Below are 16,416 nucleotides of genomic sequence, written 5' to 3' on the forward strand. Positions count from 1 at the left end.
TACATCCTTATCAACGTATGGTGTATATACAAGCTCCAGTAATACAGCACTACATCCTTATCGATGTATGGTGTGTATATAAGCTCCAGTAATAAAGCACTACATTCTTATGAATGTATGGTGTGTATACAAGCTCTAGTAATGCAGCACTACATACTTATGAATATATGGTTTATATATAAGCTCTAGTAATACAGCACTACATCCTTATCGATGTATGGTGTGTATATAAGCTCCAGTAATACAGCACTACATTTTTATCGATGTATGGTGTGTATACAAGCTCTAGTAATACAGCATTATATCCTGATCAATGTATGGTGTGTTTACAAGCTCTAATAATGCAGCACTACATCCTTATCGATGTATGGTGTGTATACAAGCTCCAGTAATACAGCATTACATTTTTATAAATGTATGGTTTATATTTAAGTTCTAGTAATACAGCACTGCATCCTTATCGATGTATGGTGTTTATACAAGCTCTGGTAATACAGCACTACATTCTTATCAATGTATGGTGTGTATTCAAGCTCTAATAATACAGCACTACATTCTTATCAATGTATGGTGTGTATACAAGCTCTAATAATACAGCACTACATCCTTATCAATGTATGGTGTGTATACAAGCTCTAGTAATACAGCACTACATTCTTATCATTGTATGGTGCGTATACAAGCTCTAGTAATACAGCACTACATTCTTATCATTGTATGGTGCGTATACAAGCTCTAGTAATACAGCACTGCATCCCTATCAAGTTATGGTGTGTATGCAAGCTCTAGTAATGCAGCACTACATACTTATAAATGTATGGTTTATATTTAAGCTCTAGTAATACAGCACTACATCCTTATCGATGTATGGTGTTTATACAAGCTCCAGTAATACAGCACTACATTCTTATCAATGTATGGTGTGTATACAAGCTCTAATAATACACCACTACATCCTTATCAATGTATGGTGTGTATACAAGCTCTAATAATACAGCACTACATCCTTATCAATGTATGGTGTGTATACAAGCTCTAGTAATACAGCACTACATTCTTATCATTGTATGGTGCGTATACAAGCTCTAGTAATACAGCACTACATTCTTATCATTGTATGGTGCGTATACAAGCTCTAGTAATACAGCACTGCATCCCTATCAAGTTATGGTGTGTATGCAAGCTCTAGTAATGCAGCACTACATACTTATAAATGTATGGTTTATATTTAAGCTCTAGTAATACAGCACTACATCCTTATCGATGTATGGTGTTTATACAAGCTCCAGTAATACAGCACTACATTCTTATCAATGTATGGTGTGTATACAAGCTCTAATAATACAGCACTACATCCTTATCGATGTATGGTGTGTATACAAGCTCTAATAATACAGCACTACATCCTTATCAATGTATGGTGTGTATACAAGCTCTAGTAATACAGCACTACATTCTTATGAATGTATGGTGTGTATACAAGCTCTAGTAATACAGCACTACATCCTTATCGATGTATGGTGTGTATATAAGCTCCAGTAATACAGCACTACATTTTTATCGATGTATGGTGTGTATACAAGCTCTAGTAATACAGCATTATATCCTGATCAATGTATGGTGTGTTTACAAGCTCTAATAATGCAGCACTACATCCTTATCGATGTATGGTGTGTATACAAGCTCCAGTAATACAGCACTACATTCTTATCAATGTATGGTGTGTATACAAGCTCTAATAATACAGCACTACATCCTTATCAATGTATGGTGTGTATACAAGCTCTAGTAATACAGCACTGCATCCCTATCAAGTTATGGTGTGTATGCAAGCTCTAGTAATGCAGCACTACATACTTATAAATGTATGGTTTATATTTAAGCTCTAGTAATACAGCACTACATCCTTATCGATGTATGGTGTGTATACAAGCTCTAGTAATACAGCACTACATTCTTATCATTGTATGGTGCGTATACAAGCTCTAGTAATACAGCACTACATTCTTATCAATGTATGGTGTGTATACAAGCTCTAGTAATACAGCACTGCATCCCTATCAAGTTATGGTGTGTATGCAAGCTCTAGTAATGCAGCTCTACATACTTATAAATGTATGGTTTATATTTAAGCTCTAGTAATACAGCACTACATCCTTATCGATGTATGGTGTTTATACAAGCTCCAGTAATACAGCACTACATTCTTATCAATGTATGGTGTGTATACAAGCTCTAATAATACACCACTACATCCTTATCGATGTATGGTGTGTATACAAGCTCTAATAATACAGCACTACATCCTTATCAATGTATGGTGTGTATACAAGCTCTAGTAATACAGCACTACATTCTTATCATTGTATGGTGCGTATACAAGCTCTAGTAATACAGCACTACATTCTTATCATTGTATGGTGCGTATACAAGCTCTAGTAATACAGCACTGCATCCCTATCAAGTTATGGTGTGTATGCAAGCTCTAGTAATGCAGCTCTACATACTTATAAATGTATGGTTTATATTTAAGCTCTAGTAATACAGCACTACATCCTTATCGATGTATGGTGTTTATACAAGCTCCAGTAATACAGCACTACATTCTTATCAATGTATGGTGTGTATACAAGCTCTAATAATACAGCACTACATCCTTATCGATGTATGGTGTGTATACAAGCTCTAATAATACAGCACTACATCCTTATCAATGTATGGTGTGTATACAAGCTCTAGTAATACAGCACTACATTCTTATCATTGTATGGTGCGTATACAAGCTCTAGTAATACAGCACTACATCCTTATCGATGTATGGTGTGTATACAAGCTCCAGTAATACAGCACTACATTTTTATCGATGTATGGTGTGTATACAAGCTCTAGTAATACAGCATTATATCCTGATCAATGTATGGTGTGTTTACAAGCTCTAATAATACAGCACTACATCCTTATCGATGTATGGTGTGTATACAAGCTCTAGTAATACAGCACTACATCCTTATCAATGTATGGTGTGTATACAAGCTCTAGTAATACAGCACTACATCCTTATCAATGTATGGTGTGTATACAAGCTCTAGTAATACAGCACTGCATCCCTATCAAGTTATGGTGTGTATGCAAGCTCTAGTAATGCAGCACTACATACTTATAAATGTATGGTTTATATTTAAGCTCTAGTAATACAGCACTACACCCTTATCGATGTATGGTGTTTTTACAAGCTCCAGTAATACAGCACTACATCCTTATCAATGTATGGTGTGTATACAAGCTCCTGTAATATAGCAGGACATCCTTTTCAATGTATGGTGTGTATACAAGCTCTAGTAAAACAGCACTACATCCTTATCGATGTATGGTGTGTATATAAGCTCCAGTAATAAAGCACTACATACTTATGTGGTGCTCTGTAGGACACATTAGAGGTGGTGATGCTCTGTAGGACACATTTCAGGTGGTGGTGCTCTGTAGGACACATTTGTGTGGTGGTGGTGCTCTGTAGGACACATTAGAGGTGGTGATGCTCTGTTGGACACATTTCAGGTGGTGATGCTCTGTAGGACACATTTCAGGTGGTGGTGATGCTCTGTAGGACACATTTGTGTGGTGGTGGTGCTCTGTAGGACACATTAGAGGTGGCGATGCTCTTTAGGACACATTTCAGGTGGTGGTGCTCTGTAGGACACATTTGTGTGGTGGTGGTGCTCTGTAGGACACATTTGAGGTGGTGGTGCTCTGTAGGACACATTTGAGGTGGTGATGCTCTGTAGGACACATTTGTGTGGTGGTGTCGCTCTGAAGGACACATTTGAGGTGGTGGTGTTGCTCTGTAGGACACATTTGAGGTGGTGGTGCTCTGTAGGACACAATTGTGTGGTGGTGGTGCTCTGTAGGACACATTTGTGTGGTGGTGGTGCTCTGTAGGACACATTTGTGTGGTGGTGGTGCTCTGTAGGACACATTTGTGTGGTGGTGGTGCTCTGTAGGACACATTTGAGGTGGTGGTGCTCTGTAGGACACATTTGAGGTGATGGTGCTCTGTAGGACACATTTGTGTGGTGGTGGTGCTCTGTAGGACACATTTGTGTGGTGGTGGTGCTCTGTAGGACACATTTGAGGTGGTGGTGCTCTGTAGGACACATTTGTGTGGTGGTGGTGCTCTGTAGGACATATTTGAGGTGGTGGTGATGAGCTGTAGGACATATTTGTGTGGTGGTGGTGCTCTGTAGGACACATTTGTGTGGTGGTGGTGCTCTGTAGGACACATTTGAGGTGGTGATGTTCTGTAGGACACATTTGTGTGGTGGTGGTGCTCTGTAGGACACATTTGTGTTGTGGTGGTGCTCTGTAGGACACATTTGAGGTGGTGGTGCTCTGTAGGACACATTCATGTGGTGGTGGTGCTCTGTAGGACACATTTGTGTGGTGGTGGTGCTCTGTAGGACACATTTGAGGTCGTGGTGCTCTGTAGGACACATTTGAGGTCGTGGTGCTCTGTAGGACATATTTGTGTGGTGGTGGTGCTCTGTAGGACACATTTGAGGTGGTGGTGCTCTGTAGGACACATTTGTGTGGTGGTGGTGCTCTCTAGGACACATTTGTGTGGTGGTGGTGCTCTGTAGGACACATTTGAGGTGGTGGTGCTCTGTAGGACACATTTGTGTGGTGGTGGTGCTCTGTAGGACACATTTGAGGTGGTGATGCTCTGTAGGACACATTTGTGTGGTGGTGGTGCTCTCTAGGACACATTTGTGTTGTGGTGGTGCTCTGTAGGACACATTTGAGGTGGTGGTGCTCTGTAGGACACATTTGTGTGGTGGTGGTGCTCTGTAGGACACATTTGTGTGGTGGTGGTGCTCTGTAGGACACATTTGAGGTGGTGGTGCTCTGTAGGACACATTTGTGTGGTGGTGGTGCTCTGTAGGACACATTTGAGGTGGTGATGCTCTGTAGGACACATTTGTGTGGTGGTGGTGCTCTGTAGGACACATTTGTGTTGTGGTGGTGCTCTGTAGGACACATTTGAGGTGGTGGTGCTCTGTAGGACACATTTGTGTGGTGGTGGTGCTCTGTAGGACACATTTGTGTGGTGGTGGTGCTCTGTAGGACACATTTGAGGTGGTGGTGCTCTGTAGGACACATTCGTGTGGTGGTGGTGCTCTGTAGGACACTTTTGTGTGGTGGTGGTGCTCTGTAGGACACATTTGAGGTCGTGGTGCTCTGTAGGACATATTCGTGTGGTGGTGGTACTCTGTAGGACACATTTGAGGTGGTGGTGCTCTGTAGGACACATTTGTGTGGTGGTGGTGCTCTTTAGGACACATTTGTGTGGTGGTGGTGCTCTGTAGGACACATTTGAGGTGGTGGTGCTCTGTAGGACACATTTGTGTGGTGGTGGTGCTCTGTAGGACACATTTTTGTGGTGGTGGTGCTCTCTAGGACACATTTGAGGTGGTGATGCTCTGTAGGACACATTTGTGTGGTGGTGGTGCTCTGTAGGACACATTTGTGTTGTGGTGGTGCTCTGTAGGACACATTTGAGGTGGTGGTGCTCTGTAGGACACATTTGTGTTGCGGTGGTGCTCTGTAGGACACATTTGTGTGGTGGTGGTGCTCTGTAGGACACATTTGAGGTGGTGGTGCTCTGAAGGACACATTTGTGTGGTGGTGGTGCTCTGTAGGACACATTTGAGGTGGTGATGCTCTGTAGGACACATTTGTGTGGTGGTGGTGCTCTGTAGGACACATTTGTGTTGTGGTGGTGCTCTGTAGGACACATTTGAGGTGGTGGTGCTCTGTAGGACACATTTGTGTGGTGGTGGTGCTCTGTAGGACACATTTGTGTGGTGGTGGTGCTCTGTAGGACACATTTGAGGTGGTGGTGCTCTGTAGGACACATTCGTGTGGTGGTGGTGCTCTGTAGGACACATTTGTGTGGTGGTGGTGCTCTGTAGGACATATTTGTGTGGTGGTGGTGCTCTGTAGGACACATTTGAGGTGGTGGTGCTCTGTAGGACACATTTGTGTGGTGGTGGTGCTCTGTAGGACACATTTGTGTGGTGGTGGTGCTCTGTAGGACACATTTGAGGTGGTGGTGCTCTGTAGGACACATTTGAGGTGGTGGTGCTCTGTAGGACACATTTGTGTGGTGGTGGTGCTCTGTAGGACACATTTTTGTGGTGGTGGTGCTCTCTAGGACACATTTGAGGTGCTGATGCTCTGTAGGACACATTTGTGTGGTGGTGGTGCTCTGTAGGACACATTTGTGTTGTGGTGGTGCTCTGTAGGACACATTTGAGGTGGTGGTGCTCTGTAGGACACATTTGTGTTGCGGTGGTGCTCTGTAGGACACATTTGTGTGGTGGTGGTGCTCTGTAGGACACATTTGAGGTGGTGGTGCTCTGTAGGACACATTTGAGGTGGTCCTGCATTATGAACGTCTTTTTGGCTGATTTTTGCGTCCTTTCCTCGTCCATTATCCTTGTAGTCTTCTTAGTTCATTGTCCAGTTAGTCGTTGTAGTCACACATATTTTCAATGTCATAATCTATTGGTCCAACCAGCTGATTCTTTGTCCGTTTTCTGCTTTTCGTACACCGTAGTCGAAGGTAAATTCTTCATTAAAATTAATGTCTCTCACTGCCTGTAGAAATATGTGTGGTCTTCCTTCTAATTTCCGTAGCACTGGCTTGCAATTAAAGTTTGTCTTGGAGTGGCTGATTAATCTCCCCACGGTTCCTTTTAGTAATCTTGGATGGCATTCACATGGCACTCTGTTTGCGTTGACACACATCTTTTTTCCTCCGTCAGAATAAAAAAGTACATAGTTGGCATCTTCGTCTCGTTCCTCGGTCCTAATGGCGGCTTCTCCTTCTTCAGCGGTTGTGTGCTTTCCGTGATAATCACATATTATCTCCCCTTCCCTCACTATCTGGGCTGCGTTTCGTACTATCTTTCCTTTATCCGGCGATGTTGTGGTGATACATTTCGGCCATTCCTGTTTGTGTACTCTCTGCAGTAATGCCTCACCGCTTGTTTGGGAATCGGCGATGATCCTGGTTCTCCTAATAATGTCAGCCATGGCATTTTTGATGGCCATTTTGTCTACTTTCGACATTTTCAAGTGGCGATTACTGTTTGCTCCGCACACTTTTTTGACAATAACTTTGAAATCATTGTCTGTTGTGTCAAAATCTGGAACTTTAGAAATATGTTCTACCCTTCTCTTGGCGACCCGCCTGGCATGTCTGTCTAATATTAAGCTACCAATTTCTTTCAACTCTGCAACGTCACGCATATACTTTACACGTCTTATTATCCTTCCTGCAATATCTTTGTTGACCTTGTAGTCTGCCTGAATTGTTCCAATTGGAGGGATTGCCGCTCCCGTCAATGTATAATTACTTCTACTGATATCATAGATTACGTTGTCTGCTAACTCATTTATCATGACGTCTCTGCTGGTCCCTTCTGTTTCTTCGTCTGAGCTAATGTTATCAGGTGTTGCCTCCCTTAAATCGCACACTCCTTCGCGTATCTCCTGCTGTTCTGCTGCAACTCCCACTGAAGTTTCCTTTGATGTCTTCGTGGTGGTTGTTGCTGTCTCAGATAGGTCGCTGCCTCGCAAGTAGTCTATTGACTCTGCTGCGGCTATTACCTTTGATTGATCCAGGTGTCTATAATGCCTATCTCTAATGTTCTCACTATGGCAGAGCAGCGTAGAAAGAACACCTTGCTGATTTTCGCCAAGGATTTGCGAGCTCGTTTCAATCGCTTTTCTGGAAACGTTCGCTGTTAAGATGTTCTTACATTTGAACATCTGCTGAATTTTCTTGACTCCATCCGTCACTTTCCTGAACACGTTCCCGTCATGTTGGAGTATCAAATGTGTCTTTTCTCCCATTCTCTCTACGATATATTTCCTGACATTTTCTATATAGTGTTCCATGAACGAGACCATGTGATCCTTCAACACTAGTTTTGCCGCATACTGACTCGCAGTCTTGTGCTCCGCTATGTTGACGACGACATACTCCTTTCCATTACGTGTTTCTTTCTTATGAAGTGCTCTTTGGTAGTCTTCAAGTAAGATGTTCGTTACGGAACCGGGTCGCATTCCAAGGCCTAAGCATGCGTATGCCCCAATGTAGTAATTGAGGTGTGCCACTTCCTCACGACTCTTTGGACCTGTTTTCTGCACTAGTTTCATCATAGTTTTTTTCGCTTTTTCTATTACTTCAAAGCATTCATTGACGGTTGGTGGCGCCTCTGCTCTCACCCTGTTCTGCCTGTGCTCAGCATTTACAGTCCTCTCATTGCCTGTGAATTGGTCGTTAACTTCCACTGAAACTGATTGGATGAGTCGCTGCTGTTCTACTGTCAGTTGCTCGAATTTTTTCTCTTGTAAGAACTTAATCCATATCTTCAGGCTCTTCAGGTAGTTGGCGATTGTAGACGGTCTTATGTGAACCCCCTTCAAAAGTTCTACGAAGTTTTTGATTCCTGCAGGTGACATTTGTTCCAATCTAAATATCGGGTTTCGCTCTCCCATATGAAACATTACCCTCGTTATGTAACTGACGTGGTTGTTGATAACATGTTGATCTTTCTGTAAGGTTACCATCCTGTCTTTAAACTCGCAGAAGTAATCTTGGTCCTTATAATCTTGTGGAACACGTAGAATCTGGTCAAGGTACTCCCTCTTCGATTTCGTCTCGTACAGCAAATCTTTTGGATCTTTCTTTTTGTGGCTTGGCGATGGGTTAGAGGATACAGTTACACTACCCTTCTGTTTATTTTTCTGTAAACACATAAATAGGGAGATTATTGAATTACCATAATGTACTATTTGTAAAATTTTGTTATCAGTATGCTTCAATACATTTATAGACATTAACCAGAAACACATTTACCCATTACCCGTTACAGTTTTAATCAGTCGTGATATTTACAACATGGCTATAACGTTATAATTAAGTTTTCATTCCCAAGAACTCCATTTGTTAAGCAAACACTTTGAAAATATAAACATATTTATGATCTTCGTATTTATGTATTAAAGTCAAAATGCTAGTTCTTACCAATCTTGGAGATCTTCTAGTCGTAGGTTTTTCTGCCGTTTTCGTCTTCTAAAATTAAATGAAATTCAGAATTTAGATATCTATACTTTAAATAAATTATTCCACAACAAAGCGTCATGTTATTCCGTTCTCGAGTCATTATATTCCTCTAGTGGAATAACACCCTCCGGTCTTTCCGGGCATCATAGTGTTGGGTGGATTACATTGTATGTGTTAATTCCCATCATGCGGTAGGGCGGAATACACTGTATATAGATATGGTACAATACAGATTTCTAAATTCAACGCATAAAATCCATATGAACACATTGAAATTTATCTTTAGAAACGGTTGAATTCACGTCATTTGAATTTAAAGTAAGGACAAGATATTTATCAACACAGATATTTTTAGCACAGATTATATGCTATAACATTGATATAATGTTCAATACCAACTAAGATTGGGTTTCCAAAAAAAAAAAAAACTTTTGAAAAAGACTATTTTTGTGGTCGAAATAAAGTTTGGTTTTCGGTTGCAATGGTATACAATCATTTTTTTGTAATTTATATTTGTAAATTTGGCATCGATTTTTTAATAATTTGGTGTAATATACATAACAATATAGGGAAAAACATGCTAAAATAATTTTTAAAAAGTTATGAAAACAGCATAATTTGATTATAATTTGACAAAAAAAAGAAGTCTGAATACGGACTTTGATTCTAAGATATTTTAGCATAGATGTATGCCATATCATTGATATGATGTTCAGTACCAACTATGGTTGCGTTTCCAAGAAATTTACTTTTGAAAAACTCTATTTTTGTGGTCGAAATGAAGATTGATTTTCGGTTGCTAGGGTATACAATCAGTTGCTAGAGGGGTTTAATTTTGATAATTTTCTAAATAAATTGCCTGTAATCTATATGTAATATATATTTGTAAATTTGGCATCGAATTTTTAAAGATGCTCCACCGCTGTCAAATGATATTTTTTCACTATCAAACACACGAGCAGACGATTTAGTATTTTTCTTCAGTTACAAAAATTACTTACTTTACACCATTACCACCATTGAAAAGTTTGAGCTTCTAATTTCACTTCAAGTTAAAGTTACAAAAAGTAATTAATTGCATCCCGAAAAAAATCCGTGGCACTATATCCTATATGGAATTAAGTCCTGATTGCACAAGCGCCAAAGGCAAAATAAATTATTTTATATTATTTTTTGTGTTAATTAGACATATATATACACGATTAAACACCAATTATTGTTCAAGTGATTAATATCATTTATGCTCTGTCGGCGGTGGAGCATCTTTAATACTTTGGCGTAATATATATGAAAAAAGGGAAAACATGCAAAAATCCTTTTTAAAAAGTTATGAAAACAGCATAATTTGATTGTAATTTGACAAAACATGGAAGCCTGAACACGGACTTTGATTCTAAGATATTTTTAGCACAGATAAATGCCATAACATTGATGAAATGTTCAATACCAACTATGGTTGTGTTTCCAAGAAATTTACTTTTGAAAAAGTTTGTTTTTGTGGTCGAAATGAAGATTGGTTTTCGGTTGCTAGGTTATACAATCAGTTGCTAGGGGGGGAGTTTAATTTTGATAATATTCTAAATAAATTGCCTCTAATGGGACTATCATCTATATGTAATATATCTTTGTAAATTTGGCATCGAATTTTTAATAATTTGGCGTAATTTATATGAAATATTGGGAAAAACATGCTAAAATCCTTTTTAAAAAGTTATGAAAACAGCATAATTTGATTGGTAATTTGACAAAACATGGAAGCCTGAATACGGACTTTGTTTCTAAGATATTTTTAGCACAGATATATGCTATAACATTGATAGAATGTTCAATACCAACTATGATTGCGTTTCCGAAAAAATACCTTTGAAAAAGACTATTTTTGTGGTTGAAATGAAGATTGGTTTTCGGTTGCTAGGGTATACAATCAGTTACTAGGGGGGTTTGATTTTGATAATATTCTAAATAAATTGCCTGTAATAGGGCTATCATCCATATCTAATATATATTTGTAAATTTGAAATCGAATTTTTAATATTTATGTGTTATATAATTTATGTGTTATATATATGAAATATAGGGAAAACATGCTAAAATCCTTTTTAAAAAGTTATGAAAACAGCATAATTTGATTATAATTTGACAAAAAAAAGAAGTCTGAATACGAACTTTGATTCTAAGATATTTTAGCGTAGATGTATGCCATATCATTGATATGATGTTCAGTACCAACTATGGTTGCGTTTCCAAGAAATTTACTTTTGAAAAACTCTATTTTTGTGGTCGAAATGAAGATTGGTTTTCGGTTGCTAGGGTATACAATCAGTTGCTAGGATGGTTAATTTTGATATTTTTTCTAAATAAATCGCTTGTTATGGAGCTATCGTCCATATGCTATATATATTTGTACATTTGGCACTTAATTTTGTAATATTTTGCCGTAATATATGTAAGCATTAATGTCACTATTTTGAAATACATTTCGGTATGAAAGAAAACCAACCATGAAATCAACGCATTTAGGGTAATTAAATATCTTACCTTCTCTGGTGCTATGTCTTCCTCGTCAGTGTCGCTCATTATAACGTTGGAACGTCTTTTCACAGGCCGTATTGGTGAAGATAGCTCATGCTCAGGTACCTCTGCGAAATCGCTGTCATAATTCGTATTTTCCAAAAGCGTCTCAAGTTCACTAGTTTCGCGGTCGTCTAATTCACTTACTACTTCCTCGAATTGCAACTCGTGCATATCCTCTAAACCATTATGGAAATCGTTCTCCACGGCGTGGGATTCAGAATCAGAGACTATTGTCTGTGGTGGACCTGCAGTGGACGCTGTGGCACCAGCCAACTTAGTTCCAGCAGTGGACGATGTGGCACCATACTTCTCCTCTAGATTATCTAATGTCACGTTAGCCACCAATCCGTTTCTGAATCTCTGCTGAGGTTCATATCTTCCAATGTTCACGAGGTTTTGGGGAACTTGCACATGACCAAAATCCATAAAAGCTTCAATGATTTTCGGTAAAAGTTCGGAGTTTCCAAATCTTTCTTTAAGTTCTTCTACAGTAAAAAAAACGTTTCTATGGAATTTTTTCTGACCTTCTTTCAAGTAATTAAAGTCTTTTTCGGCTATCCTCTTCTTCACCTCCGGTTTTTCATCACTTTTGAAATAGTCGAATCTTACAATGCAGCCAGAGGTCATGTGTCGTATGACTTGCTGTACCGGTTTGCAACACCAAGGGCAGGTAACTACGGGATGACGATATGTGATGTGTCCCGATTCTAAACGGAAAAAAATCATAATGATCAAAAATGTTCAAAATGTGTGTTGCATTCGCCTATATATTGTTAGTATATCAAATTCAAATTATATATTAACAATGCAATATGAAAAAGATATTATTCAATTTAGCAACATTTAATGTTGCATACATAACTATTAAATCGTACAATATATTGATTAAAGTATACAGTATGAATAACAATTATACAATTTGTAAATATATTTAAATAAGCAACATTTTACAAGCATGATTATTGATTATTGACATGATTGTTTATCTGACACCCAAATGGTATCCATATCGACTATATGCTAAATTTTGGGAACGTTTCTTTGATCTAATAAATATGGTTATTAATGACAGATTAGTAATTAATAATGATGATAATGATGAATGAAACATGTTTTATTTCTTTAAATGTACATCGTAAAGACGTATTTATTCATCTACGATATTCAATTATGAGAACATAAAAATAATTTCGTAATATTACCTTTCTTTCCTTGATCCGCATTATCTTCACGTTGATTTGAACCTCGGGTATCAGTTTCCTGTTCCATGCTGTAATTATAAATGAGAAATAAATAAGCAATCCCTTAAATATAACAATTTCTGAAAAGCGACAAAACAAAAAACAATAGCATCGATATCAAAAAATAGAAAATATGAACACGGTAAGAATGAATTTACAAGTATAAGAGATATGAAATTAATTTAAAATAGACAGAAGTCAGTGCAGCAAAGTCCTTCGATTGAAACTTTCTAAGTATATGTGATAGTCTTAGAAGGTCAATGTAGACTGACTGTTCTGCATAGGTTGCACTCATTTATACCAAAACGCCAGTAAAACTTGTCATATGCCTCAGGTGAGTATATGTCACTTAAATAATTATCTTACCTCACACCGGTATTAACATGTCACCTACAACGATAATAACCTCTCTCGGACCGGTAAGGTGTTATATCATGCAGAAAACTTCCGTCCGTCTTGCCTCCAGGCTACGTAATTATGCTGATACTGACCGGAACACCTGGTGTTACTTGCCGCAAGGTAAGGCATACCGGTGTTAACTGAGTTGAAATTTAAAATGATTACCCTTTTACACATATGGCATTAATTTTCACACCTTGCGCGTTAAACAACGGTGACAAAGGCAAGTTCTTATGAAACTGGAAGTATACACATAGGATGTACCATAAGGATTTGTCATATTAACTGGAATTCGATGAAGATATCACATCTACGCTCCTTCACTTAATGTTTTATAACATTAAGAAACTTTATTATTGTATGTCTTTCGCACAATCTTTAGAGACTTAGACATTCACTACAAACATCATGAAGAGTTTAAAGGTTGGTATGAATTTATTTTTAATATATGTTTTTAAATAAATAACTTGTAGTTTAAAAATATAGTATTATAACGCTTTTTACCTATACCATCATTAGGAACACGACGACAAATAATGATATTTTCATAGAGTAGTGTTTATATACATAATGATATTTTTGTCTAATAATACTCTCTGCCTTTATTTGCAGGTTTCCATGATACTGATCGTTATCAGAACATTTTTTATTGAAATAGAGGGTACAACAGAAATAAAATTTGACGGATACAAATCACCCTATTTCAAGAATGGAACCGACACAGAGGAGTCATACGTACAGGCATCATTCACAGTTTTTGCTTTGTCAACTTCAATGCCTCTTCTATTCGCAATAAGTGTTACAAGGATGTGTATATTTGCCAGAAATCTTACCAGAAAGACTGTTACTTTGTGTGTCACGTTAATGAGCAAAATGGACACTGTGACAATAAAACTGATCGACATCCCGTACGACCATGATTATTTTATGGTGGGTGAATTTGAACCACTTCGTCTCACAAGTTATATGAAAATTCCTGCATCGTATGTAATTTACGATGAAGCGAATAATGAATTGGATTTAAAAGTTAGTGGATCAACTGGTAAAAACATTCGTGTATTTTCTGGAACAAAAGCCGTTTCATTTTTCCAGGCGTATAAGATTCGCAAGATCATTAATCGCACTGAACGAGCCACGTATTCAGTACAAAATGTTTCATACCAATTTTCATTGTTTCACAAAGCAAAGTTTACTCCTCTGACATTCTGTCCTGATTCGTATTAAAGTCATTAAACAGTTTAACCAAACGAGCTGACATATGTTATTTGTTTTGACAATAAATGCAAAATAACAAACGTTCACTAGTAGAATGTTTATTTAAAAAGGGGTCAGTTCAAGATTCATCAAATGTAAGAGGTATACGTGAGGTTCCTAATTCAAGAGTAAAAAAGAACTGCAGTGGTGTCGATTGGTCTTTCAAAATCCTGTACATTTGGAAATACTGTAGTAATGACAGTCGAATTTTTGATTTCAATAAAAATATGTTGTCACAATTTCCTCCACATAATGCTAGTTCCGGGTGAATGTCACTGTAATACATGTAAAAAATTGGTATACTTCTACTTATTTTCAGTTCAATGGGATCAAAATCACCACTCAAATGGCAGGCATTTGTCTGTGGCACTTTCGCGACTTTCATGATCACTTCCTTGTTCCCTCTCTTCAATGTAAGAAATACTGTTGGCAAATTTGGTCCAAGAAATACATTAGCTCGCACATAATAAATCAGGCATAAAAGAAGCATATAAATCAATGTAGGCAATGTCATTAGCGATATAAAATTGAATATGCTTAATCGTTCATAATGCGTTTCGGTTGGCCTAGATTCCTGTTTGGATGTCATTGAGCTGTAGTCAATGTATTCCGCTTTATTTCCTACTGGTTTGCCGTCTCTTCCCTTCATGGAAACAGCAATTATCAACATCAGTACAATGACCTAAAATAACATAAAAAAAATATAGTATAGTATACAGTATCGTTGTCAAATACATATTTATTATACATATACAAACTATATAAACAGATTTCTCTATTTCTGATTTGTCGAACGTTTAATATTATCCGATTTGCACGTAATTTGGTTAATAGGTAGATTAAATTTTCTTTAATCTGAATTTTACTTCAATTTATATATAAGTTAATTAATCATGTCTGAATATTGTTTACAATATGTATAAAGTTTAAATGAGAAAACTAGGAGGTACACAACTATTACTGTCTATGTATATTACAATCATGAAAAAATAAATAAGTACATATATTTGTCATCTTAATTAACATAATCTATTATAACATAATGCGAATTATTTCACATAATTGTATTTTTGTTGCTATTATATAAGTTGACAATATTGATAGCAATTTAGTATTTATTAATACAAACAAGTTAATAAAAAAAAAGTTAAACAATAAAATGAAAACTTATATCTTTTACTATCTTTAACGTATATTTTATTGCAAAAGCTAATATTTCCCGAATAACTCTTTCATAGGAGTAAAATTAATGCCATTTTGAGTACAATAATACTTTCAAAGCAAAGTTGGGATCTCGGAGCCGTGGGTTTTTGGCGAAAAAAATAATCAATTTAATTTAAATTGCTTTATAAGATGATATCTTTTAAAAGTGTGAAGCCAATAACAACTTATTTACAATGTTCTGATTTATTTCTATACTGAGTTACCTGCCTTACTTAGTTTTTTTTAATTGAATTGTTGTTTATAAATGTTAAAACATATCTTTTGTGATTTAATTTCATTTCAAATAACGTATCTGAGTAGGTATTAAGACGGAATATCCCATCTCCGTTAATCAATTTTTTCAATAAAGGTGATAATGAGGTTTTCACGCATATCGATCTTAGTATGTATGTATAACTGTAGGTGTGTGCAATGAAGCGTGGAAGTGTCAAACCCTAACCACATGAAAATAATAGGTAGTGATCTAGAGTTAGCCATTCTATTGTTTAGAGGATTGATTGCTATTTATAACGATATTTTAAAGTTGGTTGTTTACAATATATATGAAGTTTAAAAGAGAAAACTAGTAAGTACACAACTATTGCTTTCTATGTA

At 37.3% G+C, this 16,416-nt stretch overlaps 1 protein-coding gene across 1 annotated transcript; it reads right to left on the bottom strand.

Moving 5' to 3' along the window:
- Positions 1 to 6,558: 6,558 nt before the first annotated feature.
- Positions 6,559 to 12,973, bottom strand: LOC138311383 (uncharacterized). The gene is made up of 4 exons (XM_069252788.1): positions 12,907 to 12,973; positions 11,669 to 12,411; positions 9,092 to 9,139; positions 6,559 to 8,811 (listed from the first exon to the last, which is right to left on the bottom strand). Exons 1-4 carry the CDS (start codon positions 12,971 to 12,973, stop codon positions 6,559 to 6,561), a joined length of 3,111 nt encoding a protein of 1,036 aa, XP_069108889.1.
- Positions 12,974 to 16,416: the final 3,443 nt, after the last annotated feature.

The sequence above is a fragment of the Argopecten irradians genome, unplaced genomic scaffold, assembly GCF_041381155.1.
Source record: "Argopecten irradians isolate NY unplaced genomic scaffold, Ai_NY scaffold_0021, whole genome shotgun sequence".
In the NCBI taxonomy this organism is placed as follows: Eukaryota; Metazoa; Mollusca; class Bivalvia; order Pectinida; family Pectinidae; genus Argopecten; species Argopecten irradians.

Bases quoted from the DNA above. Each gene is read 5' to 3' on its own strand.
- LOC138311383 (XM_069252788.1), bottom strand. From the start codon at position 12,973: ATGGAACAGGAAACTGATACCCGAGGTTCAAATCAACGTGAAGATAAT. The intron at 12,412-12,906 runs GTAATATTACGA...TTTTCCGTTTAG, and splicing joins TGCGGATCAAGGAAAGAAAG to AATCGGGACACATCACATAT. The intron at 9,140-11,668 runs GTAAGATATTTA...ATTTAATTTTAG, and splicing joins AAGACATAGCACCAGAGAAG to AAGACGAAAACGGCAGAAAA.